The sequence below is a fragment of the Pungitius pungitius genome, chromosome 5 (genome assembly GCF_949316345.1).
Source record: "Pungitius pungitius chromosome 5, fPunPun2.1, whole genome shotgun sequence".
Classification (NCBI taxonomy): Eukaryota; Metazoa; Chordata; class Actinopteri; order Perciformes; family Gasterosteidae; genus Pungitius; species Pungitius pungitius.
In genome coordinates this window covers 13343432-13367248 of record NC_084904.1, presented here as the reverse complement: position 1 = coordinate 13367248, position 23817 = coordinate 13343432, and the positions used below count along the sequence as shown (strand labels likewise).

The 23817-nt window shown below is 42.9% G+C and overlaps 1 protein-coding gene across 6 annotated transcripts in view; it reads left to right on the top strand.

Annotated features, from left to right (window-relative positions):
- The window catches only part of rhobtb4 (Rho related BTB domain containing 4), a 33091-nt gene extending 13703 nt beyond the window's left edge, over nucleotides 1-19388 (top strand). For 4 of the 6 annotated variants that reach the window (XM_037481299.2, XM_037481297.2, XM_037481298.2 and 1 more), the window contains 10 exons: nucleotides 3441-3642; nucleotides 3897-4000; nucleotides 7276-7461; nucleotides 7900-8719; nucleotides 8798-9017; nucleotides 9945-10063; nucleotides 13434-13584; nucleotides 13825-13913; nucleotides 14008-14113; nucleotides 14613-19388. In XM_037481299.2, the coding sequence (XP_037337196.2) occupies nucleotides 3451-3642; nucleotides 3897-4000; nucleotides 7276-7461; nucleotides 7900-8719; nucleotides 8798-9017; nucleotides 9945-10063; nucleotides 13434-13584; nucleotides 13825-13913; nucleotides 14008-14113; nucleotides 14613-14791 (2166 nt within the window). In that variant the 5' untranslated portion in view covers nucleotides 3441-3450 and the 3' untranslated portion in view covers nucleotides 14792-19388. Of the gene's footprint in view, nucleotides 1-1758; nucleotides 2222-2407; nucleotides 2437-3440; nucleotides 3643-3896; nucleotides 4001-7275; nucleotides 7462-7899; nucleotides 8720-8797; nucleotides 9018-9944; nucleotides 10064-13433; nucleotides 13585-13824; nucleotides 13914-14007; nucleotides 14114-14612 lie in introns of those variants that run through there. The other 2 variants (XM_037481300.2, XM_037481295.2) reach the window with 2 other exon arrangements.
- The last annotated feature ends 4429 nt before the right edge of the window (nucleotides 19389-23817 follow it).

Genomic DNA, 23817 nt, shown 5'->3' with positions numbered 1-23817 from the left:
CTGCCTTAAACACCCACGTAACACACACACACACACACACACACACGCGCACACACACACACACACACACACACACACACACACACACACACACACACTAGCACAGACATGCACACACACACGGAAAGTATACCCATGTACAAGTGAGTGGACATTTTCTTTCACGAAAGCAGACTTTGGTAAATGAATAGCTAGAAAAAAAATGAGTATGCATATATGACTGATCATTTTAATTCCACTTGACACTGAATATGCAGTCAAGCCTGACATAGTGTAAACCCCGTTTGAGTGTGCAAGTGCTACTCCTTGTGTTGGTCCATCTATAAAGTGGGTGGTTAATGGGGTCATTTTTTATTTTATTTTTTTATTTTTTCTCGAAGGAAGGAGGCTGGGTGGGTGGAGGGGCAGGCGGCTTTAGTCAGGGTGGTGAACTGTAGCCACAAGGAAGAAGACAGAAACGCGGCACATTGGGTTCGTGCAAAGCATTTGGTCGGCCAGTGGATTGCTAAAAGTGTTGCACAACAGAAAGAGGGAGACCAAGGGGGAATCAAACCGGGTGTGGGAGGGGTGTCTCCCCAACATAGATCCTTGATTTCTATCCAGAATAGTGTTCGATCATAGATGGATACATCGATCAAGTGGCGGAGAGGGAGCATGACGGATAAGAGAGAATAAAACTGGGAGCGGACAAGAAAGAGGACAGTGGTTATGAAAAGACAATGAGGGAAGTGAAGAATGGAATAAGTGAGCTGGAGTGTTACATTTGGAGAATGAACACACAAAAGGAAGGAGAGAGTTTGTGATCGGGTCAGAAGGTGCGGTTTGTGTGGGCAAAGCTGGGAACAAACCAGAGAGACATAGATAGAATAGAAGGATTTTTTTTAACAAAAAAGCAAATAATAATGCTGCCAGGAAATGTGCAAGGAAGTAGAGCTGGAAGCCATCTCCTCATAAACCCCCTCTGGCTTTAAAGCAATGCCATACTGAGACGCACACTATCCAAATTATGCATGAGCTCCTTTGTCTGTCTGGTCCTCCTGCACCAAACAAAAGCACACACACACACACACACAGGGACTCAATCCGTCACATTCCAGAGTAACAACCAGAAGGTCCATGTTTGAGTGTTAAGAGTGTATGTTTGAGACCCTGTCACAGCGTTCCTTTCCCTGTGGTCTTTCCTACACACATAAATATGTAACTATGACAGTAATTCACAGAAAACTGGGACAGAAACTCATTTGTTTTTGTTGAAGCACACATTTTATGGTTCCATGCAACACTTCTTTGCCCATGCAGGCCCCATTTGCTGCCTTGGTGGGAAGATGACACGGGCCATCAGATGAAGTCTAGACGTGTGTGTACGGTTCACTGTAGGTCGTTGGCTAAAAATGAAACCTGAGCTATGCAGCTACTCTTTCCACTCTTGTGAGCTGCTCTCGCCTCATCCCTCAGTCATGCAATTAAAAACTATTGCTGATGTTGGTAAAAGATTAACACTTTAAATATAAACCTGAGAGCAGGTGCATATCTATATAGTTCAGTGGTATGCCTGTAAACTATTGTGTCATGTCTTTTGACCGGCACGTGACCCGACACACTCGGAGCCTGATGCACGGCGTCAGATGGAAGATGTGTGAGCCGGGGATTCTTGTTCCCTCTGGGAAACTGTCCCCACCAGCTCCGCCTCCTGGTTACATCACTGCTCACATCATCCCGTGCCTCATAGGTCAGCCTTAAGCTCATTAGCACGTTCACACATGTATTCATACGTGCTCACATGGCTATATGCATCGAAACCTTCGGACCGCTTTGAGCCAGCACATTTTCTCTGTTCTCTTTTTCGTTATCGGTCTTCCTCTCTGAAAGAACCACATAGTGAGAAGCAGCAGCAGGAAAAGGTGTGGTATGTTCTCCCGAGCAGTTCATTGCTGGTCTTGCCCTTTTGATCCGAGTGGCATAACTGATGGACTCTAATGCTGGACTGACAGTCCCTCTCCTCCTCTCTAAGACTGATAATCCCGCCCATGCTTTGGTTCTCTTGAAATGCTCGGAATTGACCAAACTCTGCATCCTCTCATATTGGAGATGTTACGGAACCCCTTGGCTAGTCTGTCAGGCTTCGTATTTGGCTGTTCATCCCACATTTCCTGATACAGGACGAAGAGGGCTGCTGCCATGACTGTTAGGCAGATAGCTGTTAGATAATTACAAGCTTGTGGTAAGTATTTTTTTTATTTCTTTAAATTCTTTTGAATTGCCTTTTCTGTCTGACTCCTTTACCTGTAGTATGTGTGCCAGAAGGTGTCACAGCCATACAGGTGGCTAGTGGAAAAAATGGTATTTATAGCTCTAAGAGGCACAGTCCTATCTCTTCCTTATGGACACTTCAGGAAACGACCTCTTTGACGGACACGTTTCTTCAAGTAGACAAAGGTAGGCTATCTGTACTGTCCTTTATGGCGGATGTAATTGGGACTCCTTTTGGCACTAAATATCCTTTTATTGGTGTTGACTGGGTGAAATATTGTCTGATTTCTCGGCTACTGAAGAAAGATCTGTATTTCAGCTGCGGTATTCTGAACAGGTTTTTATGCCTTTTAAAGGTTATAGAGAGCAAGTCATGGCTGATTACAAGTGTGCACACATGGCTCGTATGTCCGATGAATAGATACTATCTTTAGCTGTTGGTCTGAAGTGTGGCTTCCTCGTCAAAGCACTAGCAAGGCCTTTATCAATGTTTCAGAGGGTCTATTAATGGCGTGGGTCTTTGAACTAGTTGCACGTGCAGATGGACTGATTATCTGATTTCAGATCTAACTGTGTTTGGTTACGTGTACGTGCGGATGTGTGTGTGTGTGGGTGTGGGCTGGTTATGCAATACAGCAGATACTTCCAGGGATATGTTAAAACCAAACCGATAACGCACAGCTACCCCATGGCTCCTGGGTGACCTAAAAAGTTATTATCAACACCCCAGAGAGTGATTTTATTGACTCTGCCAAGGTAGATGTTTCACTGCATTGCAAGATGCTATCAAGGCATCAAAAGCAAAATGGATACATGGAAAGACAGAGACGGAGAGAAAAGGACAGCACGGTAGTGGGAAGTCTTGCTGTCTTTCTCTCCCGCTCTCTCTGCTGTTACAGAAATAGCACTGCGGTCCCTCCATTCCTCACCCTGCGGACCATGTGTTTTGTTGAGGAGTTTGGCAAGAGTGTCTGAACACCGGTCAGCAGAGCTACAGGAACCTCACTGTCCTGGACTGGGCGAGGACTAGAAGGCATGCTGTGCCTGGCGCCAGTTGCTCTCATTGTCCAAATGCATTGTCAGTCTAGTCGGGATACATTATCAATGTGTGTTCAATGTGATTTTAATTTCCCATAAATATCGAATTAACCTCCTTTTTGTTCTGTCTCTCTTTTTCTGCTTGTCTCCAGGGCCCTCTCCATGGATATAGACACAGACTATGAGCGGCCCAATGTGGAAACCATTAAATGTGTGGTGGTAGGGGATAATGCAGTAGGCAAGACCAGGCTAATCTGTGCCCGGGCCTGCAATGCCACCCTTACACAGTATCAGCTGCTTGCCACCCACGTGCCGACCGTCTGGGCCATCGACCAGTACCGTGTATGCCAGGAGGTGGGCACACACGTTCACATAAACCCACATGAACACGAGAGCTCCATATAAGCACACTCTGGTACACACCGTTGCATCTTAATGAGGCCAATTCTGTGTATTGTTCACATGTATCACAGGTAACAGACATGTGAATTACAACTTGATTCCAAAAATGTTGATAGCGCAAAATCCTTCAATACCACAACAACACATCCGTCAAAATGAAGTTGAGACCTTTTGACCTGCTCACAAAGGTTTTTTGTGTTTTTCAGGTTTTGGAGAGATCTCGCGATGTAGTGGATGAGGTCAGTGTGTCCCTGAGGCTATGGGACACATTCGGGGATCATCACAAAGACAGACGATTTGCCTATGGCAGGTGAGCAGACGCATGCACAGTAAAAGGCACACCTAGCCACACGCTACCTTTTTCCAAGTGGTGCATCCAAAATCCAATGCTTTGTCTTTGCTGTAGAATTCTTTTATTTTTGGGCCAAAATGGGACCTGATGTTATTGCTGGACTGTTCAGGAGAAGAAAAAAAATGACAATGAGAAGGCACTCTTCTGTCACACAGACAAAGCAATGCGCACATAACATTTACTTACCCCGAAGATGATCTTTGTGTGATCCAGCTGCCACGCTTTTTAGTTGAACTCTGCTCCCAAGCTGTGACATCTTTCCTCCGGCGGACATGATTGGATCATCACTCTATCCTCTTAATCCCAGTCCTTTTGTCAAAGCTGCTTCATTGGCATGAAATGCAAAAGTACTTATTGGCCAAAGCCGAATCAGAAAATACCAATTCAAACAACAGTGACCACGTGACAGTAACGCAGGAAAATTGAAGATGGCATTTTGTACGTTATCATCAGATGAGTCTCATTCATTGATGGCATCATATCAAAAGCCATAATCAGATACAAGCCTCCACACACATGTATGAACACACAGTGCCATCTTCTCTCAAGGGTGGGTGGATGCACTTTGTTTAACATGTCTCCCTGTCTCCTTTTGGCACGTGTGTCTGCCTGACAAGTTGTGTGTAGCTCAGTTTGACGCTCAACTCCCTCCGGTCTGTTGTGTTCTTCTACTCCTTCGGTCTCTCTGTACATCTGTACATCGATCTGCCTCTGTGTGCGTCTTTTTTGCTTTGTGTGTGTGTGTGTGTGTGCCTGCCTGCGTGTCTGTCTGCATGTCCTTGTTTGCTTTGTCAGCCTGGAGTCAGCTGATTAAGACACAGTGCCAGCTCAGCTGGTTTTTTTCCGCCTGACTCCCTTCCTGGCGTCTGCATCTCCGGGCATCTAACCTTCTCCTCCTGCTGCTGCTCCTCCTGCAGCCACGTTCTTCCACTCATTCAACATGCCGTCTCCTCCAACCTTCCCTCAGGCTCTTCTCTCTCCAACATCTCCCCAACCGTGTAACTCAACTCCTCTGGACCCATGAAACTACACCCCGTCCACACCTTGCCCACTCTGTAGCCTTTTGTTGATGACAAAACTCTAGTAGACAATACCCACGCGGTCACGTGCTTCTCTTAGGAGAGGAGCCCTCTTAGGAAAAAACAATCTCAGCCTGATAAAGAGGCTAAGCCAAACTTCACCTGAGACAACATCAACATATATATATGTTTCCAGTCAGCAGGATTTTGCAAAGAAAGTACAAATCTAGTTTGCTTCTTATGCTTCATATTGTTGTGGTAAGCATTGTTATTCCAACCTGTTTGCAGCCGGTTATTAACTTTTGTAATACTGTTAGACAGACTTAATGACCGATGAGTCAAGTGTTGTGCCAGGTTGTGTAATACATCTGTCTGCATGAGAGCCATTCATTGCTTTACTCCATCACTAAATCTGATTATCTAGGACATCTCTTCTGTGTGTGTGTGTGTGTGTGTGTGTGTCTATCTATGTTTCTCTTTTTTGTAATCTGGCAGCTGATGACCTTCAGTGTTTGGAGCCACACTACACGCACACACACACACACGTACACGCTAAAAAAACCCAGTCACGGGATGAGTTATTTGTTATGCATTAGTGCTCGTGGTAAATCGTGATACACTCGCATGTACAGATACACAGGTGAAGATTAAACGTCCGCAGTACAACCAAAATGTATGAATGGATTAATCTGGTATTACATTTTATTCCATTTTTTAAACCTGTAGCTTAGCACTAGCTGTAGGTTTAGAATATTTCTTGTACTTATATTTTGGTACAGTTTTAAGCTAAAATAGCAGGCAGTAAAGCTTAGGTGGTACAAAAAAAAGATACAAAGGCACGTACACATAACATGACCTCAAACAGACTGAACAAAGTTCTAATTATAAGTGTGTGTGATATATGTGATGTTATGCTTTGGTAGTGTTGTGTCCTTGGGAGTAGGAGCTTTCAGATATTAGTGAGAGTGAAGTTGGACAATGGAACGTGTGTCAGTGTAATGCTGTAGAAATGTTATCTGGAGCTGTGATAACTGTGCTGTGATAACTGAGCTGTGATAACGTCATAAAACGTAATTCAACCTGTTTCTCAGCTGCATATTTGCACCTAAGTTATTCAAGGACGTTTCTTTTTTTAATATTTTTTATCGCTGGAAACTCCTCCCTGATTTGTACAGAGCAAAGGCATTTTGTGAAAGTTAATGAATAAAAACAAGCCGATTAGATCAAGGTAATTTACAGTAGCATTGCCTCTACTAAGTTAACAGACCATGTTTGCTGTCGCAGAGGAAGAAAAAGAGAGGTGTTTAAGTGGTGTGTAATACTGCTCTCAGGGTGTGATTTGTCACCTTGTTTCTTCTGGCGTATCGCGAGTACCGGACAAATTACAATAACGGGAATATCTATGTTTCATTATCTGCAGGCTACCAATGATGGTTAATATTTAAATCACATAAGTGATGCAAAACAGGGCTGGTCCTTGGGCTCCTGGGGTCAAATGCCATGCGTTGTTTTAGGAAGTAGAACATTTAGGAATTATATATATATATATATATATATATATATATATAGTTACACAGTAAGCATTTCTGATGCTAAAACAACCATCACATTGACACAGAGCTTGACAGACACTTCATGGACACATATGCGCAAACACGGCACTGACATATCAGTAACAGGGAATAGCTGCAAGTGCTTGTTGAAACACATTGGTTGAGGAAAAGTGTGTGTGTGTGTGTGTGTACCCTGATCTATTCTTAGCATTCTCTTTGTGGTCCATGTAGCCTCTGAGGGCTTAGGGATATTTACGTAAGAGCGAGACAGAGGGATGGGCCTCAAAGTTTAACCAGTCCAGATGCCCCGAAAAACTCTGGCACAAGAGTCGCAGCCACCCACACACATGTGCCAGCTTTATGATGACACTTTTGATGAACCCACAATGTCTTGAAGCAGCCGAACAAGCTCCTTCCATGGACGTATCACACATGTTTTAACATAAACTGACATGATTGCCAGTGACTCAGTACTGACCGCTTTCTTCTTTGCTCTTTTTGCTCCATCAACGGCCGCATCTCTTCTCTTTGCCGACATCTCTTGCTCATGACACAACGAATCAGCTTCTCTTTGCCATCTGTTTTCCATCCTATTTATGATCTCTGTTAGGTTTCAATAATATGAAATAAAGACTTTGTCCACCCCTCCGCTCCCTTTTAGGTCTGACGTTGTGGTGCTTTGCTTCTCTCTGGCTAATCCCAATTCCCTGCGCCATGTCCGCACCATGTGGTTCCCGGAGATCAAGCACTTTTGTCCCCGGACACCCATCATTCTGGTTGGCTGCCAGTTGGACCTGCGCTACGCCGACCTTGATGCAGTCAACCGTGCACGCCGCCCCCTAGCAAAGTGAGACGCCTTCTTCATCATGCACTAGCCGTCAAATTCAGATAGAACGTGTACTACGGTGGTCCCAGTTTATCAATGATACATTTTAGCCGCTTAACAGTAACCGGATCACATCAAATAGGACTAATATTGACATTGCTCTACCTATTATTATTATTATTATTATTATTATTGATCGAAGTTGTGATGGAAAAACCTCTAACTATACCTGTATTTTTTTAGCTGCTCCAGCTGTGTCCTGTTTTCCCATTTGTTCCATCATAAAAGTATCTAATAGTATTAGAGGAAGGAAAATGATGGTATATTTGGAGCTTGGCAAAATTAGATCTCAGATGTTGACTAATTGTGTAAAAGAGTCTCAACTTCCTACTTCCCTTTTACTTTTACTTTCATCTGAACACTGTCATCATTACATCATTATCTTTTCATGTCACACAGACCAATCAAACCTACGGATATCCTTCCACCAGAGAGAGGCCATGAGGTGGCAAAGGAACTTGGGATTCCCTACTACGAGACCAGTATTGTTGCCCAGTTTGGAGTCAAAGATGTCTTTGACAATGCCATCCGAGCGGCCCTCATCTCCCGTCGTCACCTGCAGTTCTGGAAGTCACACCTGAAAAGGGTCCAGAGGCCCTTTCTCCAGGCGCCCTTCCTGCCTCCTCGCCCACCTCGCCCTATAGTTGGAATTCCAGACCCGCCTTCCACAGACGGGGAGGGCCCCGATTCCCTTTTCTGCCAGCCGTTGTGCACAGATGTTCTTTTCCTTCTGCACGATGGGGCCACTCGCGTATTTGCACACAAAGTATATCTGGCAACATCTTGCTCCAAGTTCTACGACCTCTTCACCCTTGATCTTGGTGGATCCTGCACAGAGCCACTGGGGGAGGAGCAGGAGAACAAGGAAAACTTGGAGAGTGTTGAGGAAGATGAGCAGAGCAGGAGAGGAGCCAAGGAGCAAGCTGGGCGCACTAAGAGCCTGGACATTGATAACGACGGGATGGATGGAGGAGTGCGGGGCCTTAATCGACCCCAGCTGCTTCAGCAGGGCTCTTTGAGGACTTCCCAGAGTGATAACGCACTTCCCTCCCGAGCCCACTACTCCCTGGGAGCTCTAGGGACCAGTCGAGCGCTTTCAGGATGGGGGAGGGGGTTCCTGAGTGTGTGTGTTGAGCATGTTGATGACCCCATGACGGGACGCCCACGACTCATGACTGTGGTAGCCATGGATGCTCTTATACAGGAGGAACCGTTCAAGGTGATTTTCTTCACTGTGCAATAGAATGTGAGTCCATTGATGTGAATATCGGAAATTCTGATTTTGTTGTGGTTCCAGGCGGTGCTTCAGTACCTGTACACGGGCAGCCTGGACGAGAGCCGTGGCGATCTGATGCAAGTGGCCACCATCGCAGAGCTGCTCGAGGTGTTTGACCTGCGGATGATGGTGGCCAATGTTCTCAACAGAGAGAGCTTCATGAATCAGGAGATCACAAAGGCTTTCCACGTGCGCAGAGCCAACCGCATCAAGGAGTGTCTCAACAAAGGCACCTTTGCTGGTAAACCAATGTGCCAACCACTCAGTGCCTCTGTATTTTGTAGCGTTGGTGTCGTGGTAGATGTTTAACACATATGCGCCTGTAGGGGTTTATCTGTAGGTGTCTGCATGTGTGTGAGAGTGTAAATAGTAGTGGATTATAAATGAAATGTGAGAGAAAGATATAGAATATAATATAATATTTTCTAGAAATGTACACTCTGGGCACATTTTGATCAGATAACTACCATCAAATATTTATATAACAAAGATGCTTTTAAAATCATCAGGTGTTTTTGATGACTGTTTAAGTCCTTCCGGTTGTCGTTGTTTACTTGTTTGTTGTTTGTGTGTGGTGGTGTCCGCTCCCCTAAGCTCTTATGTTCTTTAACATCAGCTGTATCTGAACAAAGCATGTCACCTATTTACCTTTATATATATATATCTTTCAATCATTTCTCTGTTGTCTTCATGATGATAATAATTGGAAACGCCGTATGCAAAGCTTGAGATTATATTGATAAATTAAGTAGGAACAGTTAATATTCGCAGTTAATATTCAAGAAATTGATTTAAAGATGAATTACTTTGCTTTCAGATGTAGCCTATCGCAACATAGATGCACTTGCACACAGATACACACAGTGTTTTTCTCAACAATTTCCTTACCAAAGCTCTTGTCATGATTCCACACAGGATTTACTCCATGACCTAGTACCCCGCGTCTGTTCTCCTTCCCCATACTCTGTGTCAAACGCTGTTCTGCCCTTCTGTCAATTTATCTCTCTGTCTGTCTACCTGTGTCTTTGTGTCTCTGTGTGTGTGTGCGTCTGTCTGGCCTTCTGCCTCTGTGTGTCTGGATGTCTGCCTTGTCTCTGTTTCCCCCTCTGTAGCTTGGGCTTCTGTGGCACTCCAAGAGATGAATGCTCTTTTCCCACCCCGGTTTTAGATGTGGCGTTTCGACTGGACGATGGCTGCCTGCCGGCCCACAAGCCCCTGCTCATCTCCAGCTGCAGCTGGATGGCCGCCATGTTCCGAGGTTCTTTCATGGAAAGCTACATCGAGGAGGTGAGTTCAGATATGATGGGCACAATCAGCATAATTGTGCAACACGATATGATTATTATTGCCAAGCTAATAATGTTAGTGTTGTTTTTCCATATTGCATTAATATACCCTGTTTTTAAAGGGATCATATATATATATATATATATATATATACAGTATATATATGTATATATATAGAACAACTCAATGCAGATACTGTATGCTAATAGATATAGTAGCAATGATTATAGAGTAGCCTGGCTTGACCACTATACCCCCCCCCCCCCTTAAATACTTGAGACCTGACTTGCCAAAGGAGGATGTGTGAACATCTCAGACACACATACACACTTTTTTTCACACATTCTGTTCTAGCAACAAAAGGATGTTCCCCTAATCTTTCCTCGGTCCCCAAAGGAAGCCCAGAACTGTTGCTCTTCTGCGATCAGGATTCTCTATGTGGTGGATCCGGTTGCTTTAGGTGTGCTCTCTCTTACCTGAGGTTCAGCTTCTGGATGCTTAGTGCACCTCAGTGTATGTGCAGTGCACTTGACGTAATCAGAGGAAAAAGTTCATGTCTCCGTGTGTCTTTGAGTCGCCTCTCTCGGGGCTGTGTTGCTGAACAAGATCCTCTGGGGTATGATTACTTTCACAGTCACTAGGGTTAGTTTACATAGATCCAGGCCCTCAGAAGGATTGGAAGTAATCAGAGAGGGACAGACAAGGAATACAAATTTTGCGTATCCAGCTTATGTTCTACAGCTCCAAGTTATAGATGGTATGTTGGAAGAAAACTAAACTGTTTAGTTATTTTGTGTTGCCATGTAGATAACCTGGATTTTATTCCAGAACAGAGCATGTGAGTGGGTGTGAAAAAAGCCTCTGTTGACGGTGGTGAAAAACCGGACACAAGGATCACTGAGGGGGCACAGTGTTTGGAGCTGCTGTGCTGCCAGTGTCTATGGTTACTCTAAATGGTTCATGTCAGTGGCTACTGTGGCATCGTTTATGCCATGGAGCTGGCACAGAGTAGAGAGCAGGTGCGCCGGACACAAAGACTCAAAGACTGACTTCACAATGAAACTGTCGGCACTTGTGTTTATGGGATTGGATAAGGGTTATTATTATTATATTTTCATGTAAATATATCGTCATTTCTACGTTGGTAAAACTGCTTTGTAGTGTTAAGCATTGAATGTGATTTTATATGCTGAGCTGAAGGCTGCGGTTACCTAGTTGTCCTTATTTAACCGGCAAAGACATGAGGTGTTGCTAATGTACAGTTTGCCTTTACAGAATTGCCATGAAGTTGACTCACAGCCTATTGAACTCACCTTAAGTTACTCAGGGAAATCTTTCAATGACAAGATGAGTCGATGACACATTTACCCAGTTTTTACACAGGGCAATATTCCCAGACATACAGTACCAGTCAAAAGTTTGGACACCCTTTCTCATTGGATTGTATGAGAAAATGTGTCCAAACTTTTGACTGGAAAATGTTCAATATGATGTATTTCTACAAAATACAGAGTTGTTTTAGGTCATTGCTATACACAACAGGTGTAACCGTTAATTAGAGACTATCATCATATTGCATGTCTTCACTTCTTTTATGTCATAGAACCTGTAACTATAACTGGGAGAGTAGCATGTGACCAGCCCTTGCTGTTCTATAATCATGCTCAGATCACACTTCTCAGTATTTTTAGGTTCCCACGTTTCCGTTGCGATGCTGTTTTAGAATGGGACTATTCTAGTTCAGTGCAGAACATATGGGTTTAAGCCTAATATATTGACAGTATCATCCGTAATGCTTCATTGCTTTTATCAACATTCTAGATTCCCCTCACAATGAGCAGGTTTGTAAAAGGCCATGTGTATTTGGTTGTAATGAAAATACCAGGAATCAAATGCCTTTTGTGTCAGCCATTACACATCCTACTGCCGAGTGTGTCATGGTGGTCCAACCCTTTATATTGCTCTAGTTGTGTACCACCATTTGCATCCCAGTGGAATCTTACCAGTTGTCAAGTCCGTAAAGCTCCAACATCGTTTAAAAGTAGATATGAGATAACCGCAATGGAAGATCTGTCGAGGCGGCCTTATAACCCAATTTTCACTATAAAGCATTCATTATATTATTTTATATTCGATTTGATCATTGTTTTATTTTTGAGTGAAAGAATTATGTATTGTTTATTTTCACAATAAACATTTAAACAGACAGCAAAAATGTAAACTATTTTTATCAGTGTGCGGGATAGGTTAGAAAAAGTAAATCGGTCATGAATCAAGGAATAAATCACAAATATTCAATTTTCCAAAATTTGCAAAGATTGTTAAAAATGTTCAAATGATCTTGAATTTACAAGTTGAGATGCAATAAATGTTGTAATGGGTCTTTTCTTTAATTGTGGACTTGTCCACTCATTAATACTTGCTGGCCACAGTTGGGGCTCCAGAGACCACCCTGGTCGTTGTGAAACGCTTTAGTCGTAACGAGAGGTCGCACCAAGCTGACATTCTCCTAATTGGCCATGGCAGTGGAAGTTGAAGAGCTTCTCAGTGGGTACACTCCTGGAGCTCCTGGAGGGGCAGGTCATCACTTCTATTATAGCTTGCTTTGCTTTCGTCCTTCCTGTACTTGGACTGCATCACCGGCCCCTTTCTGTTTGCTGTTTCTTTTGTCTGACTCTGAGCAACTAGGAACATACTAATTCATGTATATAGCTGCCACCTGTGTTGTGGACCTAAAAGCATATTGGCCAGTGCTTTTATCAGAAATAGGCCTGAATAATGGTATGGTGACATCTACAGGTCATGCAGGGGATTGTTCATCTTTTATGGTTCTGCACTTTTGCCCCACTAAAACCCTTGTTGTTTAATAATAATAAAACCATGTTGCTGTCCATGGCCCAGTCACTTCCATTTAGACTACATCTGTTTCAATGTCCTATGCTCATATATTATTGTTTCTTATTATATGAGCCTCATCTTTCTGGATAGAACATTGATAGTCAGAGTGTACCATTTGTGAAAAGGGTCCGGGCAGAGTGGCCTGTGTGTGCTTTTGGGTCTTTCGCCATATTGCTTACATCACTAGGTCCCTAGACAGCACTTTTATCTGAGCTTAGATCTAAAAGACGGCCAACAGAACAGCATGTCCTCTGCCCTTTATCTCCAAATACACACTGCACAGCTTTGACTGATGTCATTGTCCTTTTTGAATTTTACTAACTTTGAAGTTTTTGAACCTGTCTGTTTGAACGTTTCTAGCTATTAGGCTGACAATACCATACTACTATTTTTGTTCTAATTTTATAGGAATTTTAGCTGTTCTTTCCTCATCTTCTTAATGTTTTGTATCTCTGATCCGGTCATTTTCCAGGTATCCATCCCTAACACCGGTGCAGCCTGTATGCGCGGGGTCTTGGAGTTCCTGTACTGCGGTCTGTTGACACCCAGTACTGGTCTGGAGCCCATCGAACTTATTATCCTCGCCAACCGCCTGTGTTTGCCCCGCCTGGTTGCCCTCACAGGTACAGACCTTCTCTGCAGAGTGAGAAATGATGCAAAGAGAACCACGTCTTTTTTCGTATATACATGATGCAGAATCGGGTTTTGGTCAACCTTTATCAGGAAAAATACTCCTTCAATTTACAGTCTGTTCGGCAGTTTGCAATGAGCAACAGCCTATATATGTATGACTGGGAGATGAAGAATGTGGTGCATGTAAACAGCAATGTTGACACGAGTATGTGCATTTTATCCATTTCCAGAACAGCACGCTGTAGATGAGCTTCTCCAGTTGGCTGCAAAAGGAGGCGACATTGATGGACAAGTGTTGGCTTACCTTGAGCTTGCACAGGTCTGTTCTTTAAACAAGCCATTCATATTTCACAATTCGTGGCCTCTTATGTCACAGCTGTAGTAACTGTTATCTTGTATCTTTTTTTTTGCAGTTCCACAATGCCAAGCAACTATCAGCTTGGTGTCTCCATCACATCTGCACTAATTATAACAGCATCTGCCGCAAGTTTCCCAAAGACATGAAGGTCATGTCTGCAGGTACAGGCACCTTGCCTCTCTCCAAAAACGCCTCCCACACATGCAGCTTTCACTTCAGTAGACGTCCCTACAAAGTTGACTTTTCAGTGCTCATTTAAAAGAAAGTAGATTTTCTAGGTGAAGCACGCTGCAAAGGAATAATCACATGCTGTTATTCAGAGCAAGCATTTGATTTGGTTGAAAGAGATTACATTTTTTTCTTGGGGGAAAAAAAACATGCAAGGAAGCTAAAAAAAGTAAATAAGTAGTTGCAGGACGAAAAACACGAGCACCTGATGAGCTTAGCTGATGTTACCACGGTGAAGCTCAACAACGACGAAAATTATAATCACTTAAATCTCTGTTATAATCTTTGGTGACCTCTCCTTGTTCTTTTGTGCTTACGCCTTCACATTACTGTTGGCTGTGTCCTTATTTCACCTTCGTGATAAAATGATTCTTACACGGTCACGTTGCGGCTCTTTTTAAAGTCCCCTCTGTATTTTCCCCACCGCTGTAGAAAACCAGAATCACTTTGAGAAGCAGCGCTGGCCTCCTGTGTGGTTCCTGAAGGAGGAGGACCGCTACCTGCGCTCTCAGAAGGAGCGCGAGCGCGAGGAGGAGATCTTGCGGAAGCAACACAACAAGCGGGGCTGGTGTTTCTGGAGGCACCCGTCCTCCTCTCCACACGTCTCCTAAAGGGTCTCCTCAATTAACATCTTCCTCCAAACCTGGGTCATCCTACGCAGGATAACTAACCCCGCCTCCTCAAAATACGGAGAAGGTCGACATTGAACCCTCCATTATCACTATATTGATGACTCTCAGCGCTACTATGGCTGAATGTCAGTATGTTTGAGGGAATGTATTTGCCTCTTTATAATTGTGGGTGACTTAATGGGTGCATTTTTGCAACAAGTGTGGACTTAACTGAAGGTTATGTGAAATGGTTTTGTGAGTGTATGTTTGCGGTTTGCCATGAGTGAGTGACGCTTCCGAGTTGAGTGCTTCCGACGACCCCCTGATCTACAAGGCCCCTGCAGCGTTGCAGAGTAGCTCCCTTGTCCCCTCCAAAAGAGCTCCGTCCCTCCACCAGCACTTACGGTGTCCCAGATTTTGAGTGGTTGGACTGAGAGCAAGGGCTCTGTACTCCTCTCGGCCTCCTTCCTTCACATTGACCTTAATGACCATGACTCATTGACCAATGCAGCCCCTCCCGGGGAGCTCACCTCTGCCTTCACTTCTTCGTAGACTGTTAATTTGCACACGTAGACTGGTGCAAAGTATTCACCCCTCTAAAACCAGCACGGAATTCCAAGGAATAGACACTTAGCAATGTAATTATTACTATTTTGATATTATTTGACCTTTTTAAACAGTACTCCCACAAAGTGTTGAGAACCTTGATTGGCATTGCAACAATACGAGTGTTCCAGAGCCCAGGCTGTGGTGCAAGGACAATCTTAAACCCGTCAGCAAGTTGGGATACTCTAGTCAGGGGTCTTGATCATAGCTATTTTCCTCAAGTGGAGTACCGAAGTAGTCGTTGGGGTCCGTCTCTGCACTTCCAACCCCCTCCTCCTGCATGCAACACGTGCAGAAAAAATGCAAAAGATTAGCTCTCCTTGAAACAAAAGGATGAGTGGGTAAAGAGGGACAGCCTTACTTGATGCGTCTGCCATTGAGGAATGATGGATGCAGCAAATGTACCCATGTAAATGACCACTTGGTTGCGAGCAGCCAGCCTGCCTTTACACCCCTACACCACTAGGGGCATCATTGCTCAGGGCCCGGCACTAACCTTCACACTAACTGACTTTGGTTGGGCCTATGATTGCTTCACCCTAGTTTCAGTCATCAAGAGCAGTATAGCTTGACTTGTTGCAGTGTTATAAAAAAAGGAAAAGCACAGGGTTTTTAGTGCATTTAAAAGCAGACCGTAACCAGACTTCTGGATACCAAAGCTGTGATTCTTTTGATCTATTTCTTCCTCACTGTCTTCATTTCTGCTTCCCCACTTTTATTGGTAAGAGGGGATGGAGGAGAAAAGAGAAAGTGGCTTACGAGAGAATGCGGCAGTATGTGATGGTATTTGAATCCCTTCTTGGGGTGGTGTTTCCAGTCTGTCGTATCAGAAGAAAAACTGCTTTCACTGCTGGACGATGCCTTCCATTCCTCTGGCTGGAATTGAAAATGGTGCTTCAATCCCAACGAGACAGTGTCCACATGAACACAGACACACAGTTAAACCTGTCTGGTCGTTTAGTGTTTACCAGCAATGAACGCGCAGAATATTGATGATTTCACACATTTTTTCCTTAGTATTAAAGTAGCAGTCTGTGCAATGTCTGCATTTATATCAAGTTGTTGCAATGTTGTAATGTATTTAACTACTTTTAAATTAAAAATCTGTAATGCTTCCTTTTGAAATTTAGAGTCTGCACTCTTGGGGGAGGCCTCAAAAGAACTGCAGATGAGAGCAAATCTGATTTTCCTTAAGTGTGGTAATTTCTTTGGGCTTTAGCGCTGAATGTAAAAACGAGACTTATTGGCGATGACTTTCTATTAGCACTTCATTCTATCTGTGGGTTCACGCCCCTCAGCTTTAACCAGACCCGACCGTAGGAGATAGATGGATTGTGTTAGACATGTGGTGCGTTCGGCCGTTCTCAAGGAGAGGCGTGTTGCAAGTAATTGTTGGCTACCAAAATAGCAGTCAGGCCGGATTTCACGAGATCCGAGTGAGAATTGAGCTGATTCCTCTCTAAAGTGTGAAAGCGAAGAAGTCTCAGTCAGTATTACATGCAACCTAAATCATCTGAAATTCATCCACGGATATTTCAAAGTCATCCCACTGCAGTGCTTTGGGAATAAAATAGGGGTCCGTTTTTTGATGGACTTCCATGGCCTCCTTTTGGTTCCCCAGAGACGGCCTATTGGATTTGTCTAATTGATGGTTTGCATGACCCATTAAACCGTTTCTCTTGGTCCGTGTGCCTTATATTTAGAAAAGAAAAACCTAAAAACCAGCAACATTGTAGTTAAAACCTGCAGACAGGTTCTGCAGTGGTGGGCGTGATAGATACTGTAACAATGGCCGTCACAATGTTAGAAGGTATTGGTTGCTTTCTGCTCACTTTGAGCCGGAGTCATGCATGCCAAAAATCGTAGGTCCCTGTTTTTAAACAGACCAACTTAAATTAAACGCTCTGGGAATTATTCGGATGTAGATGCACTCTCCGTTGACCAGATGTTTCAGAGGAAGTGATTTAAACTGAGAAACGGGTTGATTCCTGTATGCTAACTTTGAAACCACTGACTTTGAGAAAGCAAAGCTTTTTAATGACCACTGGCTGGTCTGTGTGTTGTGTTGTGGGAGAGCAACCACTTTTGTATTGTATTTTGCATGGTGGCCTAACATTGTCATTATAATGACACTCGGTGTTGGAATGCACTTTCTTCCCTTTGACTATAGCTTTCTGTGCTTAGCATGAATTATTCCTTATGTAAGATTGTTTTCTAAACCGGATGATTGTAGCACAATGTCTCCACTTCTTTGTCAGTCTTTCAGAATTTTCCAAAACGTGCTCAGTGAGGAGCTGAATAACACAACTTTTTGGTTAACGCCTAGCTGGCACTGTACCACACAGTAGCTGTCTGCGTGCTATGTGGCACACATTTCCCAGGGTAAGATCAGCACAGTAACACGATGGAACATTTGTTTGGAAAACTGACGCAATCAATCGTTTATTTTAAGATATTGGACAGGAAACTGAAAAGCATTCATTTGAATTTAAACCAAGTATTGTAATGCACAAATTTGAAGACTGTCCTTAATGGCTGAAAGCAACGTGTATGTTTGGGTAAAGCCTGTGTGAAATGACATTAGGTTTCTGTATACTATAAGTTTAAAATACATATCGCTAACTTTAAGTATTTGCAAATGATTAGTGTGAAGATGCACAGAGATGGAGAAAAAGAGATGCAACATTTAAACCTTGTTCGCTTTAAACAGTCCTTTATTTGCTCCTGACCCCTTTAGGACAAAGTCACACTCTGACAGGGTTGTATTTTTCATCTGGCTGGTCTTGTTGTATCTTAACACATCCTCTTTACTGTCATTTTCTCCTGATTTATCTTTGGTGTAGCTTTTCTTTTCTTTTCTGGTGGCTATGAGAACACTTTTCTTTATCTGTAGGTGTCTCCTTTCCTGTGCCTTCAGTAAAATCTCACACTTTTGGCTTTGTACACTTTGGCGGCACTATACTTGCATCCTTCTGGTCTCACAATAAAGTTGATTAAGGCAAGAAATACGCACACACATGGGAGCAAAGATATACAGTTGGGCAGCTTTCTTTGATGTAAAGTGTTGTTGCATGGTTACTGGCTAACTTCCACTGATGACCCGGATGGGGAACTTTGCAAGCTCGGTATGTAATATCATCTATGCTAAAGAAGCTTGAATTATGAAGCGACCAAGAAACCCAGCAAACCAGCCGTTTTGGAAAAAAAACATTTTTGCACTCTTTCAGGTGCCTGCACTTTTTATTATGTAGCCTAATAAAGCTTTTTTGATAAGTCAGCTGAATTTTTGTATTTAACACTTTTCTTGTTCAAAATAGTAATATCTTATTACTTTTCCACTTTCTTGTGATCTGTCTCAAAGGCTAATTCAATACTTTTCCCTATTGCTTCCACAATTTAGCTGCAATGTGATATGTTGCAAACATGCATGAAGTTTGTGTATTCTAATTTGGGGAACGGCATCTGTGGACTACTGGTTAGATTAGGGGCAAATATTAGCAGTGACTATATATATTACACTTTAATGAATATAGTTTTTATCCAAAGTAAAGTGTAGTGTTGTAAATTTGACTCTCATGCCATACTGTATCTACAGTATTTAGTAAGCTCTTATTATATATTAGAGGCCCAGAACCGGCAGAGTCTTTATACAGACGTACGTGGTGTGATTAATCCCTGGTCTACTGTCATATACTGTATAATAATGGTATGTTTTCTTCCATTGACTATTGTGTGCAATATATTAAAAGGCGAAAGAAAAAGCACACCAAACTCACAAACTATTAAGGGCTTTCAAGAAAATGTACAACAATCAGAATGTTTTGCTCCTTTTGCAAATAATGTTTTGAAAAAAATGTTTTGTCATATTTTTGAACCACTGTGATTTGTACAAAATTAAAAAAATTAGAAAAAATAGATTTTTTTCTCCCTCCTTTGCCAATTCAGTATTTTGATGTTTGACACGGATTTAAATAAAACAGTTTTGAACTTGTCTAAATTGTGTGATCTGTGTTATTCCCTTAAGTTTCTGATACCTATGTTAGTTAGCTCAATTTAAATTTGTAGTTTAAATTACAAAGCGGTGGTCATCTAGATTTAAATAATTAGGGAGAAATCCCCACTGACAGATACCAAACGACGGATGTGAAACATTTCTAAATCATATCTATGTTATAAATAAATATTGTTCATCAGGCCATTTACTGTACATTTAGCTAATGATGCATATGATCCATTGTTGGACACACTAATCTGCATAACATCTATCTTAACAAGTAGACAGAATAAAGTCTAAAAGCAAGAAAAATAGCTCACTCATACTGCAAATTTGATACAGCTGTGTCACCTAGTGGAGAAAAAAAACACTGCGCAAGCTTACTTGTGATTTTTTTTTCTGACGGAAACTAAAAAAACCCTGTATATTACAGAAGTGCAGGTAGGCCTTAAAAGCCTGTCCCCAGTTGGTCTTCTGCTGACTTTTAGTGGGTGATTCTTTGAATGCTGCGAGACCCAGAGTTGAAGCCCTAACACATGCCAAGGATCACAGTTATTTACCGTTGCATTGCCCCGAGTGGGATCCCTGCAGCATTAACTCATGTTAAGCAGCACACTGAAATGTGTCTGCCTCCATCTTTACTGCCTGACTTTTTCAATTTTAATATTTAAAGCGGCCTTCAGCATCACCAAGCAGTTGCCCTCTTACATTCGTGTATTCATTTATATTCTTTTCACATCTTCTTGATGCTTTTGACAAAAGAGGGACTGTATTAGAAGCAGAAACCCAGTGGTTTCCTGAGCCCGTGGATAATCACCATCAACATGCAGCGAGCTGAGACCTTTAATAGAGTCGGTCCAGTGAGAGATCTTAGGAAGCCACAGAAACTCAGGGGGGAGAAGGCCCAGATGTTTATTGATGTGGCTGATGAGGAGCAACTTCATAAAAGTGACGTGGGAAGGTGGTGGCGCGGTATTGTGAAATATATCATTATGCCATCTTGACGTGTGTGTGTGTGTGCGCGTGGTAGTTACAATCACACTTATTCAGGAAAGCACAGTAGTGAAGCCGCTTACCATTCCTTGTAAATGGAAGGAATTCACGCTTTATGCAGCTCGAGTATTAGTTTACACATTGTTTACAGACTTTAATGCTCAGCTGTTTCGTCCATGGGCTGTGTTCAGGTTTCTCCTCAGCCAACTCACAAACTCTGCCCTCCTCGCACCGCAGCCTCGTGGAACACAACTTGAGTATCAAACACACAATGACGTCGCCACATCTGGCTCTCATTTTCCAGGGTTCCCTCGGGAGAAGATAAGAATCGGAGAGAGAAAAAGACGAAACACTGTCTTACAGCTGAGAATGCACAATGTGAACGCCTTTTTTATCGTAATCAAATACTGTACAAAAAGATCTCCGCTGGTGTTTATGTATCCCAAAGAATAACATTGGGTGTAAAAAAAAATCTCAGTGTTCCAGGTGTCAAGGCTGTTCCAGGTTGAACACACAAGCCATGGACAATTTATTAAAACATTGTCTAACAAGACATTCCAAACATATAGGTCCATTGCAAGAGGAGTGACACATTCCTTTGTATATTTCTCCCTCCTCCAAGTGACATCTCATCTTCATGTTGTTGGTCCAAACCTCCCCAAAGTCTGCTGCACAAAGAAACCGGTCTCCCCCCCCCACTCACACACACACACACACACACACACACGCACACACACACACACACACACACACGCATACTCCTCTAAATCAGGGCCTCTCAAAGGTAAAGTTTGGGAATACTTTATCATCCCGACACCTCTAATTTAAGGTCTGTTTTGAATGGAAAAGCAGACAAAGAGTCCTTTTTAAACCGAGATTTGCTCTCTCGTTTTATTTCCATGTAACCCTGCAAGTTGTTTACGCTTGGAATATTCCATTGAAGCAAGACAAACTCATCAAAATCGTATGTTTACTCCGAAGGAGAGAGACCAAGTTAAGTGAAAAACAAAAGCATGTTCTTTTTAAAAACTGTGTGCGTTTACTGAACATAGAAACTGATTTCATGCAACGAGTGCACACAAAAACACACACACTCATATATACTCTCAAGCTCAGGGGAAAATATCTTTTTTTATCTTTTTTTGAGAAGCTGCATAGCTGAGCGGTGACGAGAAAATACCAAGATTCAGAGAATGTGTAAATATTTCTCTCTCTCTATCTCTTACACACAGACACACATGCACACACGCACCCACACACACACACGCTATGTTTCACTATGATGTGCAAGTGTACGCTGTCATTTGCTTCTCTGTCTCTCCCCTAAAAACGCCTTTCCTTTCCAACTTTTCCAAATACCTCCTGTTTTCTTCTCATAGACCACCTGAGTGACCTTGAGTTGACCTCAAATGTCTTCCAGCGCCAAATCATGGCGTTGTTAGTCCGCACCAGCTGCTGTTGTACATGTTTGAGTCCAGCTGTCAGGTAAATGTGTGTTCACATTATTGTATCACCCCTGACTGACCAACTCGGTGTTGTATCATCGCCACTCTTGAGTCTCTCCCACATCCACCTCATTATCATCTTCCAGGAGAGCAACAACACGACTCCTCCGCTGAGCAAACAACCCACACACAAACACACTCTCTCACCTACACAACAAGTAATATAATGAATTAGAAAATTGACTTTAGGCCTTTCATCATGTTCGGAACATTGGAACTTGCAAACCGTGCTGCCAAGGGATCAATCGGCCAATCGGCTTGTTGCTCCAATGAAACCCCTCCTGTTGGCTGTCCTGGCTCCCAAGTGGTGGTATGAGCTCTCCAATCAGGAGACATCAGGACAGTGCATACATCGATACGTCTTCAAGCGCAAACTAAAAAAACACCTCTACCGACTATACCTTGACTAGGTAGTACTTTATTAACACTTAAGGTGACCCTTACTTTTAGTACTTGGTAGTTTGGCTTTCTTAAAGAACTTGTCCTTGATTCATTGTTGTTCTGGGTCTGTACCCTGGTGGTTGAATCCACTTACGGTTAGTTGCTTTGGATAAAAGCGTCAGCTAAATGATATTGAATGTTAATTAGGAAGTATGTAAAATTATTTGTGTCATACAAATACAAGTAACCATTCTAAGTCGACATCAGTGGATATGATTTCTGATATGGAAAAATATGTCAGACCAACATTTCTTATCACATTGCAAACATGGAACCCACTTTAAAATCTGCCATAAAATATTGCACTTCCTAAAACACAGCCCAATTTATGGAAGGCATATTTATTTAATAAATAATTAGCAATGAAACATTAACTCTGTAAGTAATGTTGGTTTAGACAAGCGAGTTGGTTCAAACCATGGTTTCCATGGGATGAAATGTACAGAAAGGTCTTGTTTGAAATACGCCTGGCACAAAAGGGTCTCAAACGGTTGGACAAAGTCCAGCACTTCATGCTGTAAAACAGTGAATTCACTAGACGACGGGGTAATGTCACAGGAAAGGTTTTATTTACGACAACCTCAACAGAACATTGCAACCACAGGATAAATACGTAACTGCACATGGGGGTTATCCTGCCGCTCACAGCAAGCGTTAAGATCGGTGGAAAACATTATTGGTGCAGTAGGAAAAAGCTCAAGCTGTGACCCAAACACATCTCTGACCCTTTTACAACCCCCATCAGATCTGGGCATGTATAAACCTGCCTCACAGGCCTTGGCCCTCAGGAGAAAAAAAGGAAGGCGGAAGTTTATTGTGTCCATTCGGAGGAAGATTGCGTCTTGCAATGCCACACATTATTGGATGGTAGAGCTGTCACAAGTTCAACAACGTGTTAAAAATCAATGAATGAGCTGAGACTCTTGCTGATGAACGGATTCAGGATGAAAGATTGAGCTGAGAAGCTATGAGAGGATGTGGCGTGTCACTCACACTCTGTCAGGAAGGCAGGAAGCTGGACAAAAAGCCTGTGACAATTAGAGAGGTTTCAGTAGATGAGAAGAAAATCCCTGTTAGCACGCACACTGACACACACACACACACACACACACACACACACACACACACACACACACACACACACACATCTCCAAATCCCAACTGGATATACAATCATCATCATCATCATCCCCAGATTTAGACCCCTTCTCCCAAGACAGCTGCCACCCCACCCCAGCAAAGGAAATGCCAAAGTCCTCTGAAGTGGAGCATAGCAGCATTGCAGTTCATCTCCACAGTAAAGCCTGTGTGGAAGGGCAGGAGAGCCTCTAATGGCAGGAAGCAGTAAGAATAATAGCGGCGTGGGGACGTCGTGGCCCTCTCCCTCTGTCATGCAAGCTTGTGCTACATGCTTGATTAGACGACTAATGCAACATTAGATGCACTGCGTGTAGTAAAGTGTCATGCCAAGTCTGCTTTGTTTTTGC